Genomic DNA, 27228 nt, shown 5'->3' with positions numbered 1-27228 from the left:
TAAACCTCGCTGAGGGCAGCAGGTCTGTGTGTGTTTCTTGTTGTAACTCCTTACCCTCCTCCCCTTCCTCAAACACGCTCCGGGAAGTAAACGGTTAAACAGCAGCAGGCCGCGCCTCCACATCCTCCACCGGTACCGCCGAGCCGCCAGCGGCCCGCTGACCTTTGTGCAGCGCTAAACACGTCGATAACCGGAGAGCAAGCGGGGCGAAGGTCGAGGCTGGGAGAGGACTGAGTGTGTGCAGAGAGAGAGAGAGGAGTGTGAGGGTCCTGTCTCTGAGCTGTGTGTGTGTGTATGTTTATGAGTGAGGTGGTTTATCGGGTCTCCGCTGTATCCTGTTACTGTTAGCTGGGCTGTGTAGTTGTGAGGGGCGGAAGCGGCGGCTGTGAGCTCGGCTGTGTGTTGTGTTTGGTCTGTAAACGGGTCTAAAGCCGCTCGCTCGCGCTCAGGACAGTCATGAAGTTCCTGCTGGATACCCTGAAGGTGCTGCTGCTCTCGCTGTGGTTCAGCCTGGAGGCGCTGTGGCGCGCGCTCGTGCCCGCGCGCAGGAAGAGCGTTGCCGGGGAGACGGTGCTGTTGACGGGCGCGGGCAGCGGGCTGGGCAGGCTGATGGCGCTCGAGTTCGCGAGACTTGGCGCGAGACTCGTGCTGTGGGACATCTACGAGGAGGGTAACCTGGAAACGGCCCGGATCATCAAAGAGACGCATAACGTCCGCGCGCACACCTACACCTGCGACTGCAGCAAGAGGGAAGAGGTGTATAAAGTGGCTGATCAGGTAGGGGGCCACATAAACACACACACACACACACACACACACACTAGGGGTGGGCGATATGGCCCTAAAATAGTATCACGATATTTCACAATATTTATTTTCGCAATAATGGTACTCTTGGTGATATGACAAAACTCAGAATTAAAAAAATATATATTTCAAGAATACACTACTGCAACAAAATAAAATTCAATTTTATCATTGCATACGATATGATATGGCAAACCCCTAACTGAGATATTACAAAATACAATAATAATACAATAATAATCTGTCTCTAGTAGATATATAATGGGAAATAATAATGGGAATTTTTATTCAGCTAAAAACAGCAACAAAGTAGTACCCTGATGTGATAATTGGGTGTGGGTGATATGGCACAATATTTCAGGGTATAATATCGTTCATGATATTCAAAAATGTTAGCGATATTATTGCATACAATACGATATGGCACACCCCTAACACACACACACAGACTGTGTTTACAGTAAACTGTGACTGCATCACAAAGAGGGGGTAGGTAGAGGTTTATGGTTAACCACACACATACAAACATACACTTGTGTGCACACAAACACAGTTGCACACACTCAAATACAGACATTTGCACAGCATGCCATAAAGTAAACGAAAGAAAAAGTCAAGTCAAAAGGTTCCCAAACAAGTATAAAGTACTAGAGATCCAGACTTGAGTGAAAGTACATGCTCTATCAAAAAAGTGACATGAGTAGAAGCTAAAGTGTTCTTTAAGCACCACACTTAAGTATTCACCATTTTTTTGTACTGAAGTAGTTTATTCTAAAATGTAATGCTCAAGCACTGAAAGGAAAAGTCCTAAATGTATTGTGTAATGTTGGTATTACAGAAAGCAGTCAAAAGTTTAAGTTTCATATTGCAGGCAGGCAGCAGAGCAAAAGGCAGAACGGGAGCAGTGCTGTCTTCTTATAAAAAAACTTTATTGCTTGATTCCCCTTAGCGATAAGGTAGCTTTATCAAACTCGGTGACAGTGCAGCACATCTAAAATAGGATCCTATATGTTCAAATGGTTTGTGTAGTAAAAGTGAGTCCAATAAAAGCAGTGTAAATCTTAATTTAATACCCTTGATCTTAAAAGAAACAGTAAATGAGAATCTATATAGTGTACCTCGCTCAAGTACACCTTAGCCAGACAGTCAGACAGTCTGCAAAATATTTAGTTCTGAAATATTACTTGTTACAGAGCGTACAACTATGTTGATTATTATTTCTTTAACAGTACTAGTATTAACAAATTATTACTACATTATTACTGTTCTGATCTGTAATATTGGGACTGCAAGGTCACAAGTTCATTTCATAGGACCAACAGGAAGTGGGGTGTGGGGGAGTGAAGGAACAGCTCTTTCTTCTCACTCAACATTCAACTGAGGGGCCCTAACCCAAAATTGCTTTCTGGCAGCTGTGATTCTGGTCCTACCTACTGCTGCGAGTGTTCTCACTGCTCTACACATGAACAACTTATTATTCCAAAGCAAGCATTTAAATTTTCACCACAACTGGATAAGGGCTGCAAATGTTGCAGATGTGGAAAATTATCTCCATTTGATTGTCTACATGAGGAACATTGAACATGCTTGGGTCAAGAGAACAGTAAAGGGTGTGATCCCAGAGCCACTTTGTTTAAACATTGTCAAAAATTGCTTTTGAACACTTATCTCAGATAGAAGTCCTCTTGGCTGTTAGAATGAATGAAGCGCCATATTTTGTTATGTGGTGGTTCAGGATAAACATATTTGTGTATGAATTTTGCCATGTCCAGTGGAAGCTGAGGAGGAATATGTGGGTGTGATTTCTGCTAGAGTTGCTCAGACAATTCCAGTCAGATGCTGTAAGTCACAGTGATTACCAAACACTACACTGTCCACTGTGGATGATAATGCCATCTATGATATATACTTAGTGCACATCATGTACATTGAGAAATGTTAAACGCATGAACAACTTCAAAATGTAATGTAATGTCATTTATTTCACTCAGATACAACAAATTTATTTAATTTTCATTTTATTATATATTTACAACAATAAATAATCAGAATTAGAGATGTATGAATAATGACACTGGTATCGTGTATTTGGCTGATGCCATGATTATTTTTTTGGTACTTGTAATTGAAAACAAGGAAAGAGATAGTGTGTGTGTGTGTGTGTGAGAGAGAGATAAAGAATATGCAATAAAGAGCTGGGGAGTAGGGGTGTGCTATATTCTATTGTGAGTGATAATATCGCCACAATGTTTGACACTATAAAAAACTCCATATTGGGATAATATTCTTGAAAGCAATTAATTTTGTTACACTATCAATATTTTTTCCAAATCAGAGACTTGGTAGGCTGCCGCTGTTTACAAAATAGACAAATGTTTACAGATAAAACTATTATATAATAAAGAAAACATCAATATGTATTTAGTTGCAGTAGTATACTCTTGAAATTAATAATAAAAAAAAACAATGTTTTGCCATATTGGCAAAAATATCACAAAAACGCCCTGAAATATTGTGAAATTATTTTAGGCCCATATCGCCCACACTTGGTTGGCGTTAGTCCACCTGAGGGGTAAAGGGGACAAATTAAACCCTTTATTTTATGAAAAATCAGTGGTATTAGAAAAAGAGCAATCAGTTACACTCTTACTATAAAGATGAAGACTGTGTCATCTGACACTACAGAGATGGCGTATAGGCACAGAGGCAGCCATGGCCTTAAGATTACAGAAGCAGGTTTGGGACTGGAAGGTTGCTAGTTCATTCCATAGAACCAACAGGAAGAGGGGGGTGGGGAATTGAAGGAACAGCTCTTTCCCTTTACTCAACATTCAACTGCCCTAACCCAAAATTTATCTCTGGCAGCTGTGGTTCTGGTCCTACCTACTGCTGTGTGTTCTTACTACTCTACCCATAAACAGCTTATTACTCCAAAACAAGCTTTTAAATTCTCACCCCAGCTGGATGAAGCTGCAGATTTGGCAAATAATGTCCATTTGATTTGAGCCATTTTGTTAAACATTGTCAGCTTAGCAGTAGACATGTAGCATGAATACAGGTCCTGTCCACCTGGAAGGCATGAGCATGGTTAGAGCAGGGCGGAGTTTGCATAGGTTGAAATCCAGCAGGAAACAAGATATCACTTTGTGTTCTTTGTTGCACAGTGCTAACCTGACAAACCAGAAGACGCACTGTAACACTAAGCAAAATAAATCGTACCAATTAGCTTTTCCTTAATCTTGGATTTTCTTTTGTGAACAGTACTTTTATCATGTTTTTGTCTAAAGAGTAAACATCATACCAAACTATATGAAGACAGGGACTGACAGGAAAAGAGTAGATAAATAATAATCTATTAAATGTATCAATGTAAATGTCATCGTACAATACAAAAATAGCAAACCAATTCAGACAAAGAGCATGCTTTAAAGGGTGATTCTCATGAAGCTGCAGGGAACATGTCCATCACAATTTTTTTTAAATCAATACTTAATTCATAAAAACTCTGATATTGTGTGTAAAGTGAATAGGGAGTACTGTATGGATCAATTGTTTTCATCATCATATAAAATTATTTTTATATAAATTAAATAAAAAATATATGGAAATTCTCATTACCGTTATGTGTCCGTATCCCTTCTTTCTAATTTTAAGTTAAACGATATTAAAAGTACTAAGCATATCGAATCAATAAAATAGGGTAAAGTAATTTAAAATATCTATATTTATACATGATATAAAATTTTTTTGTGTTGAACAAAAAAATGTACTTGATTTTAAACAAAATATCTGTGTCCGAACTATTTTTTTCTCATTACCGTTTCATGATTTTACCCCCCTATAAAAATTACACTGTGCCTTTAAATTGATCAGCTATCCCATGATGCATCACTTCAGAGACAAGCTTCAAAATGGAGATAAGGTCAGTTGGTCACTCTTCTCTCCCTTTGAGAAATCTGTGTTAATATTGCTAAAACTGTCCTCAGTTACACTGTCTATTATCATTACCGTTATGGTTTAATACTCATTACTTTAAAAAATATAAAAATAAATTATTTCATGAATATTATCACAATATAAGGCTTTGACATCTGGCAAAGTTATAGGTTGTTAGCATATTAGCATTTTAAGTTATTTGTGAAATTAGCCAAGAGCATCTCATTACCGTTACTCAATATTCTCATTACCATGCATTGTGAGGGCCATAACTGTAATAAGAACCATTGAGCTGGTAATGAGATTCTTATGTAAGACTGCTAAAAGAGTAATTTAACAGAGTTTATTTCATCATTTTTGGTAATTATAAATATATATATAGATGAGGGTTGTAATTATAATTATTTTCGTGTGATTTTTACTTTCTGATGGAAAAAGTAGCTTACATGCAGGTGGATTTTCCACTATTTATGTAGTACATAACAGTCTACTATTTACTATATAAAAAAAAAATATATATATATATATATATATTTTTTTTTTAATATATATATATATATATATATATATATATATATATATATATATATATATATATAACAATGTCATTGATGTTTATACTCTTTTGATTAGTCTAATGATTATATTCATTTTTTGAAGACTGACAGAGATTGAACGCAAGAAGGCAGCAGCCAAGGCTAGAGTTTCTTGAGATTTGCTTGTTTTTCTGGTTCCATGGTTTGTTATACAATTGCCTTAACCCTTGTTTGGTGTTCATATTTTTGCTACTCGTTTACTTTGTTACTTGTATTTAATTCAGCAAAATTAAGCAATTTTACATTAAAATGCTTTACACATGCTTGCTTCACCTAAATTGCAAGCAATATAAACAGCTTACATGGTTAATATTTGCCCTTTACCTTTCTTATGTTACATTTCTTTAAAAAAAGTGCTACTCTTTTTTATTAGTTTTTTAATAAAATGTAAAAGAAAATGAATTAAACTCAAGATATGAGAAGAAAATTTGTTTAGTTTCAAATTTACAAATGTAAATGTGTGTACAGTGTGTGTTTATCAAAAATGTGTTTTTATGTATGTTTTTCACAAAAAAATTAGCCAATGCCAATGAGTTTGAGTTAGAAAAAATATTTTTTTTTTCAGTTTAATTTGATGAAAAATGAAAACGGGTCCCACAGACCCGAACACCACACAAGGGTTAACTAAGTTTCATTACCGTTACATTTATTCTCATTACCGTTTAATTGTGTTCTCATTACCGTTATGGATCTAAAATGTTTTTTTTTTTTTAAATGTTTCACATCTTATCATAACTTTCCTTCATTTTATTATAGTATATCCCTCACCTGTTGTCCACATGAGTTTTTGATCAAACATATTCTAAAATAATTTCCATTAATTAAAAAATTAAAAGATATTTTACAAATGTTGTATCGGTAATGAGAGTTGCTTAACTATAAATAAATAAATAAAAAAGATCAAAGTAATTGTCAAGGACTGTGCTGTTAAGTTGATGGAATTTGTTGTGGAAATATGAAATTAATCACCAAAAAAAGTTTTGAACCGTTGATCTAGCTTCATCATTTACTGTAATGGTAATGAGAATTATTCTGGATCATATCAGATTCAAATGATAATAAAATTCTATTTAAAAAAAATATATGAAAAAATAATCAATATAGTAAAATGCACATTCTATTTTAGCTTCTCAACTTGAAAAAATGCTGCAATGAGGTGAAAAACTTTTTTATGTTAATGTGAAGGTCTTCGTGAGAATCACCCTAAAAGGCCTTGCAACATATTTCTACAGGCCTCTGACTAACCCACATCCCCAAGTATTACACAATACCAATAAAACATCATTTTGTACAAATAGGTACAGGAGATACAGGTTCATGAGATACAGTTGGTTTATAGACAGCTTCTTCCCTCAGGCTGTCAGGTTCCTGAACAGCCAGTAGCACAGTGTACCAGTCCAGCCCTTCACAGGCCATCTCTCCTGTCTCAAGATATCACCTTATACATATTGTGACTGACCCCTGGGGTTAGTGGCGTGGCCACTGTGAACCGGTAGTTAGGAAGCTCAGAGAGAAAAAATGTACCTTTATTTGGCTTTTAACACCCTCCACCACAGCCAAAAGAAACTTAAAGAAACATATTGGGGCCCAATGGGGCTCTATTCATTTAAACTTCAGTCTTTTAGTACTTGGTTGCGTTTTTATACCTGTCCCAGCTGGCTGTTTAATCAGTCCAGATGCCGACCAGCTGGGACAGGTAAGACTGTGCGTCGTGGCGTGGGCGGACACACGGCTCCCCCCGCCTCCTCAAGCCACAATATATACAAGTTTTTTACGTTTTACTCACACACTAAAACTGATTTGATTTTATCAGATTTAAATTCTGAGAGTCTAAAAGATATATGTGCAGTCTCTATTCATTCTAGATTTGCCTTTATTAATCCTTGCTGTTAAACTCTCTGATATTACAGTTTATTCAAACGCTGCAATCCAGATCCTCTTAAAAGAAGCACATGGATCGAATGTTAATTTATGGATGTTTTTTGGCAGCTCTTAAGGCTGTATACAAAATGTTCTGCTGACTTAAAGCAAGATAAAGAGAATAATCTGTCTTGGATCCATCTTCTGCCTGTGCCCACTCATCCTCGTTGCTATCAGTTGACGACCCACCACACCAGAATTCATTACAGTAATGGGTAAAAGCTTGATAGAGAGTCTTTTTTTCTGAATACAAGTTTCTAGTCTGAGAGAGCTGACCTAGTATAACTGAAATACACTGTGGGACTGTGTTTTTGACAACCTGTCAAGACTCTTGTGGATAGGCACCCCAAATTAGATGCTAATTCCCATCATATTTTGGTGGATGTCATAAGGGAAAGTGCTGAAGTAGCTTTATGAACTCCAGGGCGAGGTGAGAAAAAAAATCTTACTATTGTACCTGTTTTACTGACTCTTTTGAAAAGATAGAAACAAGAAATCATGTTCAGCCTGAAGAACAAAGTCTGAGTATCCAAGAAAAAAATTCTACTGTGGCAAATGAGGATTGAGGTTTGAAATATTCCATTTCCACTCATGAGCAGCAATTTCTTTAGATTGATTTGGAATTTTAATGCACAGGTGGTGTTGTGAGGAAACATTGGTGCAGAAACAAACCAGTCTGGTTGAAAACTTTTCAGACAAAAGCACAAATTAAAACAACTTGTTTATTCAATTAATTTCTGATGAAGCCAAACATTTTTGCAGATGAACAGATGAGATTCAAGAGCAGCTCATTGAGCTGCACTTCAGCACACAATCTGTACCTGAATTCTGGTTATAAATTCAGCAGCCTTGACAAAACAAGTAATAAAAGGCCTGCTGTCACTTTGCTCATCATGTTTCTATTAAGCTAGGATTTCTAGCTGCCTTGAAGCCAAGATACATACCAAAACTGGAGCTGGAGTGTAGGACCTTTGAAAGATATTCTAGGATTTCAAAGGATTCCTCATTATTTATATACTAGCCATTTTGAGGACTGAATCAGGGTGTGGTTAGCTAGCACAGTTCTGAATGGAAAGTTTAGCATGGCTGGTTAGAAACTCGGTTTTGCAGGGTGCTCTCCATGTTTGACTAGAAAATTGCTATCAAATTCCAGCTTTCACCAAGATTACAGCTTTTACTCCTGAATGCCCTCGAGTTTCTGGGGCTGTGTGCTGCTAAACCTGTAAAAAAGCCCCCAGTAGTAGACACAGTTGCTAGCTATGGCAAATAATTAGCCATATAGCTAACCATTTTAAATATAAGCAGTTATGCCATTTGTGAGTTCTCCACTGGTGGAATTTGTGCTAACCTTTTAGCAGTGTAGCTAAGCTAAGGAAAGACCAGAACAACAAGCCATTTCAATAAAAAGCTGATATGCAATTTTTAGAGTGTTATATGTAATTTTTCCACTGCTGGAATGTATTTGTGTTGATTTGTTTTGTCATTGTTATTTATTTCAGATTGTATAATGCACTAAAAAACAGAATTATAGGGTAAAACACATGAAATCATTAGAAAACTGTGGATGCGTGAAGGGTGCCTGGACATTTTTCAAGGTCATATGATGAACTTGAGTGCGAGACAGAAATTAGATAAAATAAACTAAAACAAGATAAAACAACATAAACTGTCCAACATCAGTCTTTGCATATAAATGATAAATATGTAATATTACATGTAATGGTTTAAAATCTATACTGTATTTTGGCAGTTGATTGCAAAACATAGTATCAAGATGCTTTGATATATAAAATTTTTCGCACTACAAGACGCACTTAAAATCCTTTAATTTTCCCAAAAATCATCAGTGTACCTCATAATCCAGTGCACCTTATGTGTGAATTTTACCAGTCAGGTTGTAAGCAGCAGTAAAGCCACTCTGCAAAAGTACAGCATTATAAATAGGTTTCAGTGAAGTTTCTTCATCACCAACAATGGAGCAGTATTAGCATTGGTCGCTAACTGCACTGCTGCAGGGTCTTTTGCTGTTCAGAGGCGAGTATCTCGAAGCCTGCGTGTTTGCTGTGTTAAAACAAGCTACGTGGAACAAATCACTAGCTGACATCGCTTACCGGGTTCCACAGTGTAGCACTGTCAGGTGGCAATTACCTAGCACTGCTGTTAACCGCGGCTAGTGGCCTAGCTTACTGTAAATGAACAAAAACACTTTACTCACAAAATATACAGTTTGTAGGAGAGGAATCTGTGTAGCTTAATATTTAGCGCTCATTTGAATTATAGGTATATTTAGAAGGGAAACACAGCAACACTTGTTCATTACGATTGTCGCTTAAAATGTGCCTTATAATCTGGTGTGCCTTATGTATAAAAATAGACCAGAAAGTAGACATTAATTAAAGTGAGCCTTATAATACAGTCATATCAACATTTTCTCTATGTAATTGTATGCAGATTTGTTAGAGCCATATGATACATGCCATATGACTAGTCACTCACTGAACTAGTCCAGGTTTCACAACATTTTGTATATCAAGACTAGGAGTGTCCAATTTTATCTGCAAAGGGTCTGTATTGCTGCATGTTTTTATTACATCCAAGCAGAGCAGATGTGATCAGGTGTTTAAGAACTGAACAACTGACTAAACAAGTGGAATCAGTTGTGCAGTAGGTTGGTAGAATGAGAACCTTCTGCCACACCAACCTTTTGGTGAATATATTGGACCCCGCTGTACTTGAGTGTTAACAGATTATTATTGACATTCATAAAACCTTTCTATCAAATCCCATTTCCATACGCTGAAATCTTTGTGTTCAGCAGGTCAGATTTAATTTGCATGCCTCTTTGTTTCATTTGCATGAGGCCCAGCATTCATGACTATTAAAATGCTTTAACCTTTCCACATATTATTTAAAATGCTGTATTAATCAGTCAAAACATTATAACCACTGAACAGAAAAGTAAACAGAAAAAAATGATTTTCAGGTTAAAATGACACCTTTTGACAAATCAAGGGGTGTGATATACATATATCAGTCAGTTCTGCAAGAAAACTCCTGAGGCAGGTATACAAAAGAAAATAATTTAGTTTTAGATTAAATGTTAACAAGTTAATAGAAAAATATCTAAAATAAAGATCCTTGTTGGCCCAGGTCTTGTAGCATCTTGATCCTCACAGATACTGCCATACAGCCAACCCCCTGGCCATACAGCCAACCCCCTGGCCAATCAGGTGGGACCAAACTGGTGGCAGTGGGGAGGGCAGAGGAAAAAAAAAGACTAAACATTCCTGGTATGCAGTAGTTAATTACAACCACACATTCTCCACAGAAGAACAACTGGTAAACTGGTGACTGATTCATGGGTGCCCATGGCCTACTGATATGTGTGTGGCTAGACGGTCTAATCTGATTCCCTATAAGAGCTACTGTAGCACAAACAACATATGAAGAATTAACAAGATAAGCTACAAATATCAGTAATATAACTTAATCAAGCCCAAAAAACTATCATTGACATTTTGAAAGTCTTTGCTTTTATGTTTACGTAGTTGCAAAATTTGAGCATAACTAATAGTTCTCTTTTCAGGAATAACTCCCTGAGTGTTCCGGTATCCCAAGGCGATATTAGCTACTAGTTTATCCCACGTAAAAAGCTAGCGCTTAGCGGCTAATGCTAATATTGCTGCAGAAGTGCAAGTTGGTTTTAGCAGCAGGCTAAAGGTCGATATACTCACATTTGAATGGCGAAAGAGCCGGTAAGTGGCTAATACTGATATTGCTTTACAGTGCTAGCCAGGATTAGCGGCAGGCTACAGTCTGATGTACTTATCTCTGAACGGCGAAAGAGCTGGCGTTTAGCGGCTAATGCTAATACTGCTCCATGCATAAGGTGCACTGGATTATAAGGCACACTGACTATGACTATTTTAAGTGTGCCTTATAGTATGAAAAATCTGGTAGGTTATTATTTATTTATTTCTCTGACACAAAAGTACTTCAAGCGAGGGCTAGCCTCTCTAGTCTTATCGTCAATATATTAGAGCTTTGCACAATATTACACAGGTGGTTTTAATGTTATGGCTGATCATTGTACATGTGTTAAGGTTATATACATTGATGGGAGGTACAAGAAAAGTTCAATATAAGAGCTATGCTATTTAAGGTCTCTATGTTTCTGCTTCTTTTGTAGACCATATAGCAAGTGGCACAACAAAGATATGGAGCACATTCATTATCAGACACACCTGCACACACACCCACAGACACAATTGCTCAATCTTTATCAGCTCAGGTTTGCATAACCAGCCGGTCAAAGGAGGAGTTTTTCATCTTTCACCTGCAACATAGACCAGATGACCTAGTAGCATTAGAATAGGACAGATCAGGACAGAGCAAGACAGAGCGGGACAGAGCAGTCTATTGAGTCAAAACAACACTGCACATTGTCCCAAATCTGGAGTGTGTGGCTGAAAACACTAACTCACTATATGCAGTCTGGTTGGAGATCGCTTACACTGACCCAATTTTTCCTGTAGGTCAAACGAGAAGTTGGAGACGTCACTATTCTGATAAACAATGCTGGAATCGTCACTGGCAAGAAGTTCCTACAATGCCCAGACTCTCTCATGCAGAAGACGATGGATGTCAACAGCACGGCCCACTTCTGGGTTAGTTACACTGATTTACTCTCACATACATATATATGGCTTTCATGATAATAGCTTTTGTCTGGACAATATTTTGTCGAAGAATCATTTGAAAAAAATTATATTATTGTTTTTTAAAGGCCATTGTATACCTCCCTTTAAAAAAACAATGAATTTATATAGAATTTCCTAGAATTTCCCCTCAGGGATCAATAAAGTATCTATCTAATATAATCTAATCTCTGTATGATATATATATATATATATATATATATATATATATATATATTCCTGAATGAATAAAATGTAAATCAAATAAAAGTCTACATACCAGCTCATTAATGTTAATGGCCTCTCTGTGCTAAAATATATAAAAAAAAAAATAATTAAATCATATGCATAATTTCTAATAATTGTGACAGACCTACCTACCCTTGCTTTGAATTTAGGCCTACTCGACTCTGATGTATTGGCCTGTGACACAGACACTGTTTTATTTCTATGACATTGCCTAAAAAATTATATTTTAAGTACATTTTCAGCTTTTTATTTTTATATTTTGCAAGACATTTTGAATAAAATAGACATTACAAGAAAATATAAAAATGCAAATAATCAGAATTAAATTAAGCACACTTCAAATTTGCAGATGTGTGTTTAGAAGAAGTTATTGAGCATAACTATTAAACTAGTAAAAGGTTCTCTTAATCTCTTATGGAAATTTAGTGTGAAATAGTGCATTATACACAGCACATTATTATGCTGGATTTTTAAGCAAAACATTTTTTTGTATTTTTTTTAACACAACTTCTGGAACTAAATTATCTCTATGTACTATACTTGCCTTGTCATTTCACATAAATAAATACATAAACCAATGTTAAAGTCCTGAAAGACACCCAGGACTATTCATCTCTCAGGATACATAGAAGACAAGCATCCAAGTTATTCTCTGCTCTGGCACCAAGATGGTAAAATGACCTTCTGCTGAGTGTCCAAAAGCAGACACACTTATTATCTTAAAACAACAACAGAAGTCCCACCGCTTTCGAGAGCACTTACAGCAATAATTAATATGTAATATGAGAATAGAAAGCTCTACCACAGTCTTACAGGAAGAGCAAACTCGGAGGAGGGATTGATCTGATGTTTTTGTTGTTATCAAGGCCGCGTTTTAGTCTAGGACACCTTATTTTAAATAGTGTTGTTACAGGAGAGGGGATTTATTTTAGTTAGTAATTTTAGTAATCTTAGTATTTTCTTTTCTTTGTATTCATTATGATTTTTCTCTTTAGACATACAAGGCATTTCTCCCAGCGATGATTGCTGGAAACCATGGTCATCTGGTCAGCATCGCTAGCTCTGCTGGACTTGTCGGAGTCAATGGACTTGCAGGTATACACCCACCCACATACTGAGTGTCACATAAGTGTAAGCACACCTCAACCCTCATTACACACTCAAAAAAAGGTCTGCTTTCATAAGTTTCTATGTGTGTGTGTGTGTGTTTAACAGATTACTGTGCGAGTAAGTTTGCAGCAATAGGCTTTGCAGAGTCTGTGGGATTGGAACTGTTGGCTACAGGCTCTGATGGAGTGAAGACCACCATAGTCTGCCCCTTCTTCATCAATACTGGAATGTTTGAAGGAGCTAATACGAAGTAAGATGCATGTACATGGTGTGGGTGGCTTTGTGTTTGTTTTTATATATTTTATACAGTGAAGATTTAGCCATTGGGACTAATAAAACTTGGGTAAGATTTCTGACAAAAGCTTCATAATAAATGTTTTCGACAATTTTTATAATTATACTATGCTTAATAATAGGGTTAAAATATCATATTACACAGTGCTAGTGCTGTATATAGTTTATATAGGGTGTATTATTCATATTAAACCTTGATTTTCATTTGTCATAAATGTTTTTCCTTCATCTTTCTCCCCAATTTTGGTCTTTTTCAGTTCCTATTCTTTAGTTAGTGTCACATGGCACTCACAAGCTAACAGATATCCACACTGATCATATATAAACGAATCCCTGAAATAAACATTTTTGACCTAAACCAGAACAAAAAAAATTCACTGTTTTGATTAATTTGCCACTTTTTTGCAATTTTTTTTAATGTTAACAATATTATACCCTGAAATATTGTGTCATATCACCCACCCCTAATTATCAAATTAGAGTACTACTTTTTTGCTGTTTTTAGCAAAAGAAAAATTCACACTGTTCTCATTTCCCATTATATATCTACTAGAGACAGATTATATCTGTCCAGTATCATTTATTTTACTTCAATACTGGATATATGGAGATATTTGAAGTTCATTATTAGTATCATGAGATTTGGGATCATTGACTTCTGTTACAAATCTAATAAAAGTCTTGTATTTTTATTTAATATCTCAGTTAGGGGTGTGCCATATCATATCATGATAAAATGTCATGTCAAATGTCAAATGTCAGTTTTTTTTATTCAGCGTTTTGTCATATTGCCAAGATTATCTTTATCGCAAAAATACCATGAAATATTGTGATATTATTTTAGGGACATATCACCCACCCCTGTGCCATATACTGTATATAACACCATCATCTAATCTACTCCCTGCCCTGTCCCTCCTTACATCTTACTATATAGCCATATGTTGAAACAAAATAGATAAAACACTACACAATCTGCCTTGCTTTATCTTGAGGCAAGCAATTATTCCAGCTTCTTAGAGATAGTGAGAGAGTTGTGTGAGAGAGCGATTGGAGAGAGAGTGGGTGATAGAGATGTAGTTAGAGTGACAGGCAGACAGGTTGGGAGTCTGACTAGCCCAGAGCAGTGTCTCAGGTGTCAGAATGTATTTGAATGATCAGTGTGTGTCTGCCAGATGCTGCTGAGGTGAGCGTGTGTTTTGGTGTTAGGGCTGTGTGTGGGTGGTACTGTCTCCTCAGAAGTTCTCTGGCTGATCATTTTAATTAGTATCTGTCAAACCAAGCTGATGGTTTATCTTCTCTTGTGTTAGATGTTCATTTAGACATTACACACAGTAAGTGAGTAGAGTGATGCAGTGAAGCAGGGGAAACATTTATATAAATGTTTAGTGTAGAAAATATTGATATATCAAATAGCTGTGATATTATGTATTTGCATTATTATACTGCGGTGCATTTTCCCAAAACATTAATAAGGTTAAGAACTTAATAATCTCCTAAAAGTATGAGCATTTCGTGAAAACATTCTTAAGTTCTGTAGTTCTTAAGCTCATTCTTAACCTAAGAGAATTCTGACCCACTCTGTATGGCTTACAATATTTATAAATATATTTTTATTTAATTAAGTTTTGTATAATAATAATACTTTGAACAGTAACATTAAAATATTCACTATTAACCCTGTTTGATGTATGTTTTAGGCACAATTTATACACTATATATTAACTAATTTACACGCACATTACTGACTGTAATTAACTCCTAATACATACAATATTTTTTTTCTGCAACCTAATTGTTTTATAGAATATCAATTTATTTTAAATAAGTAATATCAGTACATTTAAAAATATATATTTTAAGTATGTTCCAATGTTCTGATCAACTCTCCTACAAAACTGTAAGGGGTCAGGCTGCACCACCAGCTGCCAGCAGAGGGCGGCAGCGGCGTGGCACTGTTCCCCAGGGAGACTCCAAATCCCAGAGTTCCAGGAGGTAATCAGGTCCAACCATCCACACCTGCTGGTTCCTCTATATAAGGCTGAACTTCCTGCTTGCCTTTGTCACACCTTTTTGCGTGCTGACCGGTATGGTATTCTTCTGACAACGGCAAAGACAAAGGCAAAGACCACACCCAAGGCAAAGGCAAAGACAAAGGCAAAGCAAAGTCCAGTCAAGTCAAGTCAAGTCAAGTCAAGTCCAGCCAAGTTCAGTCAAGCCAAGTCCAGCCAAGTAAAGCCCAATCAAGTCAAGACCAGCCAAGGCAAAACAAACAGCCTTCTAAGCCTTAGACAAAGGGCTGGCAATAAAATTGGTAGAGTTCACCACCTACCTGAAAAGAAAGAAAAGTGAATTTAAGTTTATTTGTTTTTTGGGAAGAGTTTTTTTAGTTTGAGCCACACTGCATGGTGTCTCCTTTGTTTGTTTTCCCGCCTTTTTCTTGTATTGCTTTTAAGGGCGTAATTCCAGCCCTCACCTGCACTCTCCTGGTGGCGCAGTGATAGAGTGTTGGACTAGTAACCCAGAGATTGCTGGTTCGAACCCAGGTCTGGGCAGTTAAAAAATCACTTGCAAAAACACATAAAAGTAATACAGCATAATATATAATATACAAATAAATAAATATACATAAATATATAAATAATTAAATATAAATAAATAAAACCCTGTTTTCACGGGTTTTCCTCTCTGCGCTTGGGTCCGATCCCTGACCGTCCCGTTACAGAAAGGTGTGACCAACTATGGACCCAGCAGAGATGGAACAAATTAAGCTAGCCCTGCAAAACCAGGGGGCTGCTCTAGGGCGCCATGACCAGCTACTGCAGGAGATGGCCCAGCAGCTGACAGCCATAGGTGAAACCTTGCGCCCTAGCACTGGGTCACCTCCTGCCCAGCCTAGCGGGGCGCCTCCCCCCACAGAACCCATCCCTGTACAAGCAAATACTCAACTGGCTAATCCCGAAAGGTACGCTGGGGATCCAGATGGATGTAGGGGGTTCTTGCTCCAATGCTCATTGGTTTTTGAGCAACAGCCATCCCGTTTCCCAACAGAGAGATCCAAGGTGGCTTACTTTATCTCTCTGCTAAGTGGACGGGCGTTGGCTTGGGCTACAGCCTTGTGGGAGCAGAACTCCCCAGACTGTGCAACAGCTGTGGGATTTGCGACGGCCCTGCGTCAGACATTTTACAACCCTGTTGGAGGCAAGGAAGCGGCCATCCGTTTGTTGGCCCTTTCCCAGGGCTCTGGCTCAGTGGCAGATTATGCCATTGAGTTTCGTACTCTGGCCGCAGAGAGTGGCTGGAACGAGGAGGCACTTAAGGCTGTGTTCCAGCAAGGCCTCAGCCACAGGTTGAAGGATGAGCTTGCCACCCGAGAGCTGCCATCTACACTTTCAGGTCTCTATGACGCATGCATCAGTCTTGACAACCGCCTGCGTCAGAGGGACCTGGATCGGAAAGGCACTTCTCGGGCCTCATCCTTTCACCCTCCCTGGCGCCCAGCGAAGGAGCAGCCAGAGCCTATGCAATTGGGAGGTGCCTGCCTCCCTGCCCAGACACCACCCTCCCACTCTGTAGCTGCCCGGCGGTCCCGCAGCAGGGCTCGGCCATCGGGAAATGCTCCGGCCCTTCCCGGTCTGGAGGACCGGTGAAGGGCCTAAGTTCATCCTCCATTGCCCTGGGGCTCCAAGTAAAAGTCAATCTGGCATTGAACCCCCACCATCAAACCACCCTGCTTGCCTTTGTGGACTCAGGGGCTGCAGGGTGCTTTCTTGATGCCTCATTGGCAACTAGCCTGGGTGTTCCCTTGGAACCCCTAGAACGGCCCCTGCCTATCATGGCCATAGATGGCCGTTCCCTGGGTACCGGCCATATTACTCACCGTACTGTACCAATCACCATGCGGTTGGGTTCTCATTGCGAGAGCATTGTGCTCTACATAACCCAAGCCCCCCAACTACAATTAGTACTGGGGTTTCCTTGGCTGGAACAGCACAATCCACATATTGATTGGTCCACTCGGTCTGTGTATGGCTGGGGCCCACAGTGCAGGGGCCACTGTCTGGGCAATGTGGGGTCTACTCCCAAGGCATCTGTCACCCTAGGTACAGAGACACTGGACCTCAAAGGGGTCCCAGAGAAATATTGGGATCTCAAGGAGGTTTTCAGTAGAGCCAAGGCCAACATCTTACCACCCCACAGGGAGTTTGACTGTGCAATCAACCTCCACCCAGGTACCACACCTCCCGGGGGCACTTGTTTGCACTCTCACCTCCCGAGCGAACAGCCTTAGATGAGTATATTAAGGAGTCATTGGAGACGGGCTTTATCCGTCCATCGTCCTCTCCTGCCGGAGCCAGCTTCTTTTTTGTGGGAAAGAAAGATGGGGGCCTATGCCCGTGCATTGACTATAGGGGCCTCAACTCTATCACCATCAAAGACCGCCACCCCCTGCCTCTTATGTCGTCTGCATTTGAGGCACTGCAGCAGGCCACTATATTCACCAAACTGGACCTGCGCAGTGCCTACAATTTGATACGCATTAGGCAGGGGGATGAATGGAAAACAGCTTTCATCACTCCCACAGGGCATTACGAGTACCGCGTAATGCCCTTTGGTCTCATGAACGCCCCTGCGGTCTTCCAGCGCTTCATTTTGCATATGTCTACCTTGACGACATACTTATTTACAGCCAGTCCCTCAAGGAGCATATTGGGCATGTCAGACGGATTCTCCAGCTGCTTCTGGAGAACCGTCTGTACGTAAAGCTGGAGAAGTCAGAGTTCCATGTCTCCTCTGTGTCCTTTCTAGGCTTTGTGGTGTCCAAGGGCACCATCCGCATGGACTCAGCCAAAATAAGAGCTGTGGTGGACTGGCCTTGTCCTACCTCTCTCCGTTTGGTCCAGCGGTTCCTGGGGTTTGCCAATTTCTTCCGCCGCTTTGTGCGAAATTTCAGTTCTGTGGCAGCCCCTCTCACTGCCCTAACCTGGAAGACCCCAGGTCCATTCCGTTGGACCACTGAGGCTCAAGAGGCCTTTGAGGAGGTAAAGGCCAGGCTGACGTCTTCCCCTGTCCTCCAGCTGCCCGATTCTGAGGAACCATTCGTCGTTGAGGTAGATGCCTCTGAAGTTGATGTGGGAGCGGTACTCTCCCAACGCCTGGGTCCATCCATGAAGCTCCATCCATGTGCGTTTTATTCGCACCGGCTCTCCCCAGCCGAGCGCAATTATGATGTTGGGGACAGGGAGCTTCTGGCAGTCAAGCTTGCCCTTGAGGAGCGGAGGCACTGGCTTGAGGGGGCCAAACACCCCTTTGTGGTATGGCCTATATCCAGCAGGCCAAGCGGCTGAAGCCCCGGCAAGCTCGGTGGGCATTGTTTTTTAGTCGCTTTGATTTCCTGCTGTCTTATAGGCCAGGGAGCAAGAACCTCAAGCCAGATGCCCTATCCAGACTATGGGCACCTCCGGAGTCTGATCCTGCTCCAGAACCCATCATCCCACCACCTCGAATCCTGGCTCCTCTTTGATGGGAATTGGAGGGTATCATACAAGATGCCCTCCAGTAAGAGCCAGACCCTGGAGGTGGACCACCTGGTAGGGCTTACATTCCTCAAGCTGTCAGGAACCAGGTCATGTCCTTGGGGCATGCATCTCCCTTTACAGGGCACCCAGGGGTGACCAGGACCTTGGAATTCCTGTGCAGGCGATTTTGGTGGCCTAGTATGGAAAAAGACCTTCGGGCCTTTATAGCCTCATGCGACGTATGCGCACGAAATAAGACTCCTAGGTCTCGACCACAGGGTCTTCTCCATCCTCTGCCTGTCCCCACACGTCCATGGTCCCATGTCTCTCTGGATTTCGTTACTGGGCTGCCCCCCTCCAGAGGTAACACCGTTATCCTGGTCCTTGTAGACCGCTTCTCCAAGGCCTGCAAGTTTGTGGCACTACCCAAACTCCTATCTGCCAAGGAGACTGCGGAACTCCTTCTACATCATATGGTCAGAGTGCATGGGATGCCTAGTGATCTGGTGTCTGACCGAGGACCCCAGTTCACCAGTCGTTTCTGGAAGGCCTTTTGCCGGCTTGGAGAGACGCATAAACCCGGTCACCTATCGGTTGCGTCTCCCACCGTCCATGCGGATTCATCCCACTTTCCATGTCTCTCGCCTTAGACCCTTTGTTTGTGGAACGGGACCCCCTCCGGCCCGACCTCCTGTGCCTCAACTTGTTGATGGCTCCCCGGCTTACACCGCCCGCCGCATTCTGGACTGTCGCCGGGTGCAGGGCGGCACCCAGTACCTGGTTGACTGGGAAGGGTACGGGCCGGAGGAGCGGTCTTGGGTTCCAACACGCCATATTTTGGATCCTGAACTCATTCGGGAGTTCCGCAGGGACCGTGCGGCTGGTTTGGGGACTTCTGGGGCCGTCCCTAGGAGGGGGGGTCCTGTAAGGGGTCAGGCTGCACCGCCAGCTGCCAGCAGAGGGCGGCAGCGGCGTGGCACTGTTCCCCAGGGAGACTCCAAATCCCAGAGTTCCAGGAGGTAATCAGGTCTAACCATCCACACCTGCTGATTCCTCTATATAAGGCTGAACTTCCTGCTTGCCTTTGTCACACCTTTTTGCGTGCTGACCGGTATGGTATTCTTCTGACAACGGCAAAGACAAAGGCAAAGACAAAGGCAAAGCAAAGTCCAGTCCAGTCCAGTCCAGTCAAGTCAAGTCCAGCCAAGTTCAGTAAAGCCAAGTCCAGCCAAGTAAAGCCCAATCAAGTCAAGACCAGCCAAGGCAAAACAAACAGCCTTCTAAGCCTTAGACAAAGGGCTGGCAATAAAATTGGTAGAGTGGAATTGTTCACCACCTACCTGAAAAGAAAGAAAAGTGAATTTAAGTTTATTTGGTTTTTGGGAAGAGTTTTTTAGTTTGAGCCACACCGCATGGTGTCTCCTTTGTTTGTTTTCCCGCCTTTTTCTTGTATTGCTTTTAAGGGCGTAATTCCAGCCCTCACCTGCACTCTCCTGGTGGGGCAGTAATAGAGTGTTGGACTAGTAACCCAGAGATTGCTGGTTCGAACCCAGGTCTGGGCAGTGGCAAAATCACTTGCAAAAACACATAAAAGTAATACAGCATAATATACAAATAAATAAATATACATACATAAATAAATATATAAATAATTAAATATAAATAAATAAAACCCTTTCACGGGTTTTCCTCTCTGCGCTTGGGTCTGATCAAATATACAAACAATATAAAACACAATATTTTGTACAAATCTTCAAGAATAAATCAACAGTACCTTAAGTATTGATAAAAAATATACTTTATTATGTCATTAAGTAAATCTTCCATTCTCAATTTTTAAAAAAACAATGTCTGGTGGTGGATAAAAGTTAACTTTTCATACTGATGTATTGCTATGCAAATCTTAAAATCTTACTCAGTATATCAAATCATAACCCCTGTATTGTAACAAGTATTCTTTTACCAGATTCCTGCCAATATACAACTCTGTTAATAATACATCCCACAGACACTGCAGATAGAAGTTGGGCCAAAGATCAGAGTATATGTGTAACAAAGTGGGATGGTTTATTAAGCACAGCAGGAAATCATTACTCCTTATACTCCTTATAACTCTTTATGAATACAGACTATTTCTGTTAAGAAATAATAGTAAAATCCTTTTATATGTTAATTTGTAGTTTGTAATTCACTGTTCTCTTTGTATCTTTAGTCACAGAGAGTCAGGTTTCAATAAAGACTTCCTGATTGTACATTGTGTCAGTGACTGTTTAGTTCTGTATAGAAACGTATAAAAGTTTGGATTCTAATATGTGTTTATGTGTGTTTGTACAGGTTTCCCCGACTCATGCCGATTCTGGAGCCAGAATATGTGTGCAAAAAGATTATGGATGCAGTTCGAAGAGACCAGGTTTATCTGTGTCTCCCTCGTTTCATGTATCTTATAGTCGCTTTGAAGCAGTAAGTTACACTAATGGCACTTATTTATTAACTGCGATTGGTTAGTATTAATATTCGCGTTCCTCCAGACCCAGTTTTGATATTAGTAATATTACTAAATGATAATTCTAGTGTTCAAATGAGTGTGACATCTTGAAACTCTGGTTAGCCTGCATAACAGCAGCAAAAAAAACACGCAGCCTTTTGGCTAAACAATGGTTGCTGTATCTGTAAAATCTTTTCACATTGACTTTAAGGGCCCTATCGTAAACCCTGCGAAATGCTTGTTGCTATCTTACACCCTGTTAACACTACATTTTTTATGCCAAAGGACTAGGTAGTCTTAATATGACGGGTGTTCAGGTAAATATCTGGCATGTTTCTTTCTTGGGAGTAGGAAATACAGGTGCTCCACTGACTGATTAAAACCAGGTTAACAGTCAACAGTCAGCCACGCAAACATGACTGGATCACCATCACTTCTTTACCACAGCAAAAAAAGTAGTTATACTTATATATGATATTTATAAGGATTTATATTTAAACTTAATAATTGTAGCTTAATATAGTAGATATAGGCAATCTGCTGTTGGAGAATTTGACAGATGCTCATTCTTACTCATTATTTCTCGCACATCCTGCAGTTTTGGAAATAAAAAATTAAAAGAGAAAAGCACTTTACCTGAACATAATTTAATTTCATTTTACTTCACTATTATTCAACTAAAATTTGCTTTTATATATTTATTTATTTGAAAAACATCAAAGCACATTGCCACCGCACTCTTGCATTTCACGCTGGCCGTCTATTATTTAAAACTTGTGAAATACAAAAAATGTGAAATACACAGATCTATAAAGCTATATGTTAGCATTTGTTTCTTACGACTTGGCCACATTTATTAAAATATATTAATTAATCAACTATTTAATTAAAATCAATATTGTCAAATATAAAGGATAGCAAAAGGATGTCAAAGATAGATCACTAAAATAGGGCCCTAAAAGTTAAAATGTATGTTTTTAATCAAATCCTCACAACAGTGCTCCAATATCTAGCAGAATATCTTTTCTGGACAGTAGAAACAAAAGCAATATACATTATTATAACCATTCATTTCAGAGGAAACAATGTATGAACAACACTTTTCTCTATACAGTGTGTGTATATAAATTTTACAGCATGCGATTGTCTTCATGCTGTATAATACTTGTACATGTGAGATCACTGTGCGTCTCCTGTGTGTGCTCTCTACTGTTAATGTTCGGAGTTCTTTGAACTCCAGGATAATTATGCCAGCATTTAAGATTTTAATTAGCGACAACACAGCTCATGCTGCAGCTATGATGAGGCCATGATGCCATAATGGATAAACCACTTAGCAGCCTGACTGATCGGCTGCCAGCTTTCTGCTGTATTATTCGTAGTGTGTGTGTGTAACTGTTTGATCATACTGCTGTGTGGGAGCACTTGCTACTTTCTACCATGATATCTGCTATTTATTATTAAAAACAGAGATGAGACAATTCCAGCTGTTCTTATCTTCATACTGATAGCAGTACTGAAATCCTTAGTTCTGACTGATACTGGCGTGGAATGTTTTCTAGAAAAAGGCATTAAAATGAGCTGTAGCTCAAGCTTTCCAGAGAAGATGATCATGCCATCACCCACGCTTCAACCGAGGATTTCTGTTGTTTTTTTAAGATTAACAAACACATTTTAATACAAGACAAAGAAAACCTGAGTAAAAATATAAAAGCACTTAATAATTGGAACAAAATCTATCTAAACCAACCTGGCCCTGTGTTAAAAAGTATTTGTCCACTAAACCTAATAACTTGGTTGCAATCAAGCATTTATGATAATTGGCAATGAGTCTTTTAGATCTCTGTGGAGGAATATTGGCCCACTCTTCTTTGCAGAAATGTTTTGACTTTCAGTATGATGTTTTTTGTCATTGTGCACTAACAAAATCACAAATCATTGTTCTACCATCCCTCTGCATCCAAACTGGCACAAGTGCCTCACTAACACTTTAGGGCTGGCTCTACTGAAAACGTTTATTAGAGCATCAGTATCCAAACTGTTCTAACAGTGACTCCAGTACTTTTGAGATGAGTTGGAGAGTCAGGGTTGAGGTAGGGTGGTGATCATCTTCAAAATCTAGTAGAAAGTCTTCTATGGACAGCAGAGACCGTTCCTCCAAGACAATCAGGATAAGCTCTTTTTGATGTCCTTGATTTAGAAGAAATACTGAATTACTTTTGTCCATAAAGTACAATGCAAATATGTGTTATCCACATTGTGTCAAAATTGTATAATTACTATTTCAAAGGTAATTTTCCCATTCCATTAAAAGTGTCACACCTTTAGCCTTTGTATGTCTAGTTTCCTTTTCTGTTTTCTTCCCCCATGTGCTGTTTGAGCACATGGCCAGTGTTATTGTCCTGTCTCCGCCTTAGCCCCGGTCCTGTCATCTGTAATCCCTCTTGTCTTATTTGTAACCCCGCCCCCTTGTTAATTCCACAGGTGTCCCTTGTGTGTGCCTGTGTTTAAATACCCCATGTGCTCCTTTGTTCTCTGTCGTGCTTTTTGATGCAAACGCAAGTATAGTTTCCATTATAGCAAAATAAACAAAGAACAAAACACTAGGGACTAACTATAAAGAATAAGGTTACTGAAACAAACACTATAAAACAAAGGATAAACTAAAAGACTAAACAAACAAGCTAACAAAAAAAAAAAACTAAAGAAAACTAATCAGAACACTGTAGACAAAAACACAGGAGGCAGGAGGGATTACAGGAGACAGGAGGGATTACAGATGACAGGGCGGGGCTAAGGCGGAGACAGGACAATAAAACAGGCCATGTGCTCAAACAGCACATGGGGGAAGAAAACTACACAAACTAAAACACAGGTCAGAAACAGAAAAGGAAACTAGACATACAAAGGCTAAAGGTGTGACAAAAAGGAAGATTTTTTTTTCTTATTTCCATTTGCTTTGCTTATTAATTATATTCATTTGGAAATAATGTATAAAATATTGAGTTAACTGTCAATATGGTCCTATAATTCACTTCATTTTAAAGATGTTCTAAAAGGACTATTTTAGTTTCTTAGTCTGTCAGTTACAGGTGCTGTACTAATATGTTTTTTTTTTGTGGGAGCATCTAATGAAGTTTATTTCTCTTGTTCCCTTTCTTTTCAGTATTTTACCTGCTAAAATGGGAGTGATGCTCGGAGAGTATCTGGGAGCGTTTGATCTCATGGCTACGTTCAAAGGGCGAAAGAGCGACTGAGTTTGTCAACTGAAGACTGGAGCCTATTAATACAGCCATACAGCGTTGTAGAAGTGTGATAAAGGGGAGACAGATGGCACTGGCATCTGCATCTGCACACAGTGTGAAGAGCAACCACATTTAATGAATAACAAATCAACAAAGCTAGGAAGAATTACTGTTCTAACAGCTATGCAAGTCATTGGCAATCACAGGCATGACATTGAAGGCATAACTTAAAAGCACTTAGTCATTTAAATGTAAAATTCCTCTTGTAACCTAGTGTACAACTCAGTATATGATATAGCTCAGGAATAATACTTGAAAATCTCTGAAGTATATTGCTTTATCATGCACAGGTATAATGACATTATGATATGGTTTAAATAGTACCATATGTCTGTGCCTTGATAATAATTCTGTCTGTATTTTAATCTTAAACGAACAGCTTGATCTAGCCTAATATCCAATTGCATTTAATGTATAACAAAATTATGCATGCTATGCAAGTCTTTTAAGCTATCAAGGACATGAAGGAATACCCGAAAGCACTTTGTCATTTAAATGTAAAAATTCTATCATAACCTAGAATACAGTATAACTTCTGTAACATCTGTAAGTATGTGCTATAGCTCAGATATAGTACTATAATGGACAGTGTATCATTTTGTTATGTGCAAGCATAACAACAATTTTGTAACAGCGCTAAAAGTCTCAACCATGAGAAGGGATAGTCTGAAGCAAAGTCAAATTAATGTGATTTATCACTCAACCAGGATGCAGTCGTTTGTTTCTTTCAGTTGTTTGTTTAGAACGGGAGATGTTACTCTTATATTGCTAAAACTCTGGATTTAAGGTGTTATCCAGATATTCATGATTTAATGCTAACATTTGTGCTGTTTAGAACACACAGGGGGCAATTTTCCATACAGGGATTAAGCCATAGACGTAGTCATAGACAATGGAAAATCTCCATTCAAAATGTTCTTTAGTCCAAGACTAGGCTTAATCCCTGTCTGGGAAACTGCCTTGGAATGTATGTAAAAGTAGACTAAAAGGCAACAGTTGAAAAGTGAAGACAAATAGTCTCTTTTGCACCCTCTGGTGGTTGACTGCAGCACAGTGTTTAACCATACCCTAACCCATGTACCATATTTTTCGCACTATAAGGCGCATTAAAATCTTTTAGATACCCCCAAAATGGTCAGTGCACCTTATAATCTTATGTATAAGTTCAACCAGTCAGGTTGTAATGAGCAGTACAGCCACTCTGCTAAAGTGCATTGTGATAAAGGAGTTTCAGTGAAGATTTTCTCCAGTATCAAGGCTAGAAAAGTATTAGCTAGAGCTGCTAACCACAGCGCTAGCTCTTTCGCTGTTCAGAGGCGAGTATATCGGACTGTAGTCTGCACGTTTACCATGTTAAAACAAGATACGTGAGATGAACCGCTAGCTGATAGCGCCCTGGGTTACTGAAACCCTCAGGGTTCCTCAGAGTAGCATTGTCAAGTGGCATTAATACCGCTAAGCGCTGCTAACCCCAGCTAGCACTGCTGCTAATCGTGCTGTTGAAAATACTGGAAATCTAAGCTTACTGTAAATAAACAGAAGCGTTTTACTCACCCAAATAAACAGTTTTCTCCTTATTCCTTACTATTTTCACTCAAAATGCGCCTTATGAACCAAAATAGACGAAAATAGAAGAAAATAGATGTTCATTGATAGTTTGCTCTATAATACGGTGCACCTTATAGTCAGTAAAATACGGTAAGCAAACAGAGCCAGTATTTGTTTTTTTTGCTTTGGACAGTTATGTTCTTTCAGTTCTGCAAGTTCGTTGCACATTATTACCCACTTAATATCCTGCCCAGGGTTCTTATTTTTTATAACATTACAACACATTTTGTGTGTGTTTCTGATATGGGAGTGAGCATAGACATCCTTTTACTCTCATAAATAGTCTATGTTTTAGAACACAGTAAACAAAAACAAACTACTAGCTAAATGTGGGGGCAGCCATTTTAAGTGATCATCTGATTTTAGTTTAATTTGGAGAAAAAACGTTTTTGGTTTTGTTTACTTATCAAGTTATGAAAGCTACAGTCTTTAGTCCAGTGTTTGCCTAGCATCTCTCATTTTAAATAAACAAAGCAGACTTTAGGTCCCAGACATGGCTTGACTGACTGACTGACTGCATCTGGTAATAAAGTGATAAATCATGTTTGTTTGTTTTTACCCTGATCTTTTACGTTAAATCTCAGAAGGAACTGGTTATTATTATGTCTATTAGAAGACTGATATGAAGGATGCATACCGTTTGTATGAATGTGCCTTGACTTATCACTCTTATGGAAACCTAATAAAAACTATGCCTTTAAA

At 39.1% G+C, this 27228-nt stretch overlaps 1 protein-coding gene across 1 annotated transcript; it reads left to right on the top strand.

Annotated features, from left to right (window-relative positions):
* Nucleotides 1-122: 122 nt before the first annotated feature.
* On the top strand, nt 123-27228 carry sdr16c5b (short chain dehydrogenase/reductase family 16C, member 5b). Its single transcript, XM_007231068.4, has 6 exons — nt 123-777; nt 11795-11926; nt 13201-13300; nt 13421-13565; nt 21463-21588; nt 24780-27228. The coding sequence occupies exons 1-6, from the start codon at nt 457-459 to the stop codon at nt 24868-24870; spliced, it is 915 nt and encodes a 304-aa protein (XP_007231130.3). The 5' UTR covers nt 123-456; the 3' UTR covers nt 24871-27228.

Source organism: Astyanax mexicanus, chromosome 8 (genome assembly GCF_023375975.1).
Source record: "Astyanax mexicanus isolate ESR-SI-001 chromosome 8, AstMex3_surface, whole genome shotgun sequence".
NCBI lineage: Eukaryota > Metazoa > Chordata > Actinopteri > Characiformes > Acestrorhamphidae > Astyanax > Astyanax mexicanus.
The sequence above is the reverse complement of the archived record's forward strand: the minus strand, read 5'-3'. Positions and strand labels throughout refer to the sequence as shown.

Excerpts from the sequence above, each read along its gene's own strand:
- sdr16c5b (XM_007231068.4), top strand. The coding sequence starts at position 457 with ATGAAGTTCCTGCTGGATACCCTGAAGGTGCTGCTGCTCTCGCTGTGG. Across the intron at positions 11,927-13,200 it reads ACAGCACGGCCCACTTCTGG|ACATACAAGGCATTTCTCCC; the intron begins GTTAGTTACACT and ends TTTTCTCTTTAG. Across the intron at positions 13,566-21,462 it reads TTTGAAGGAGCTAATACGAA|GTTTCCCCGACTCATGCCGA; the intron begins GTAAGATGCATG and ends GTGTTTGTACAG.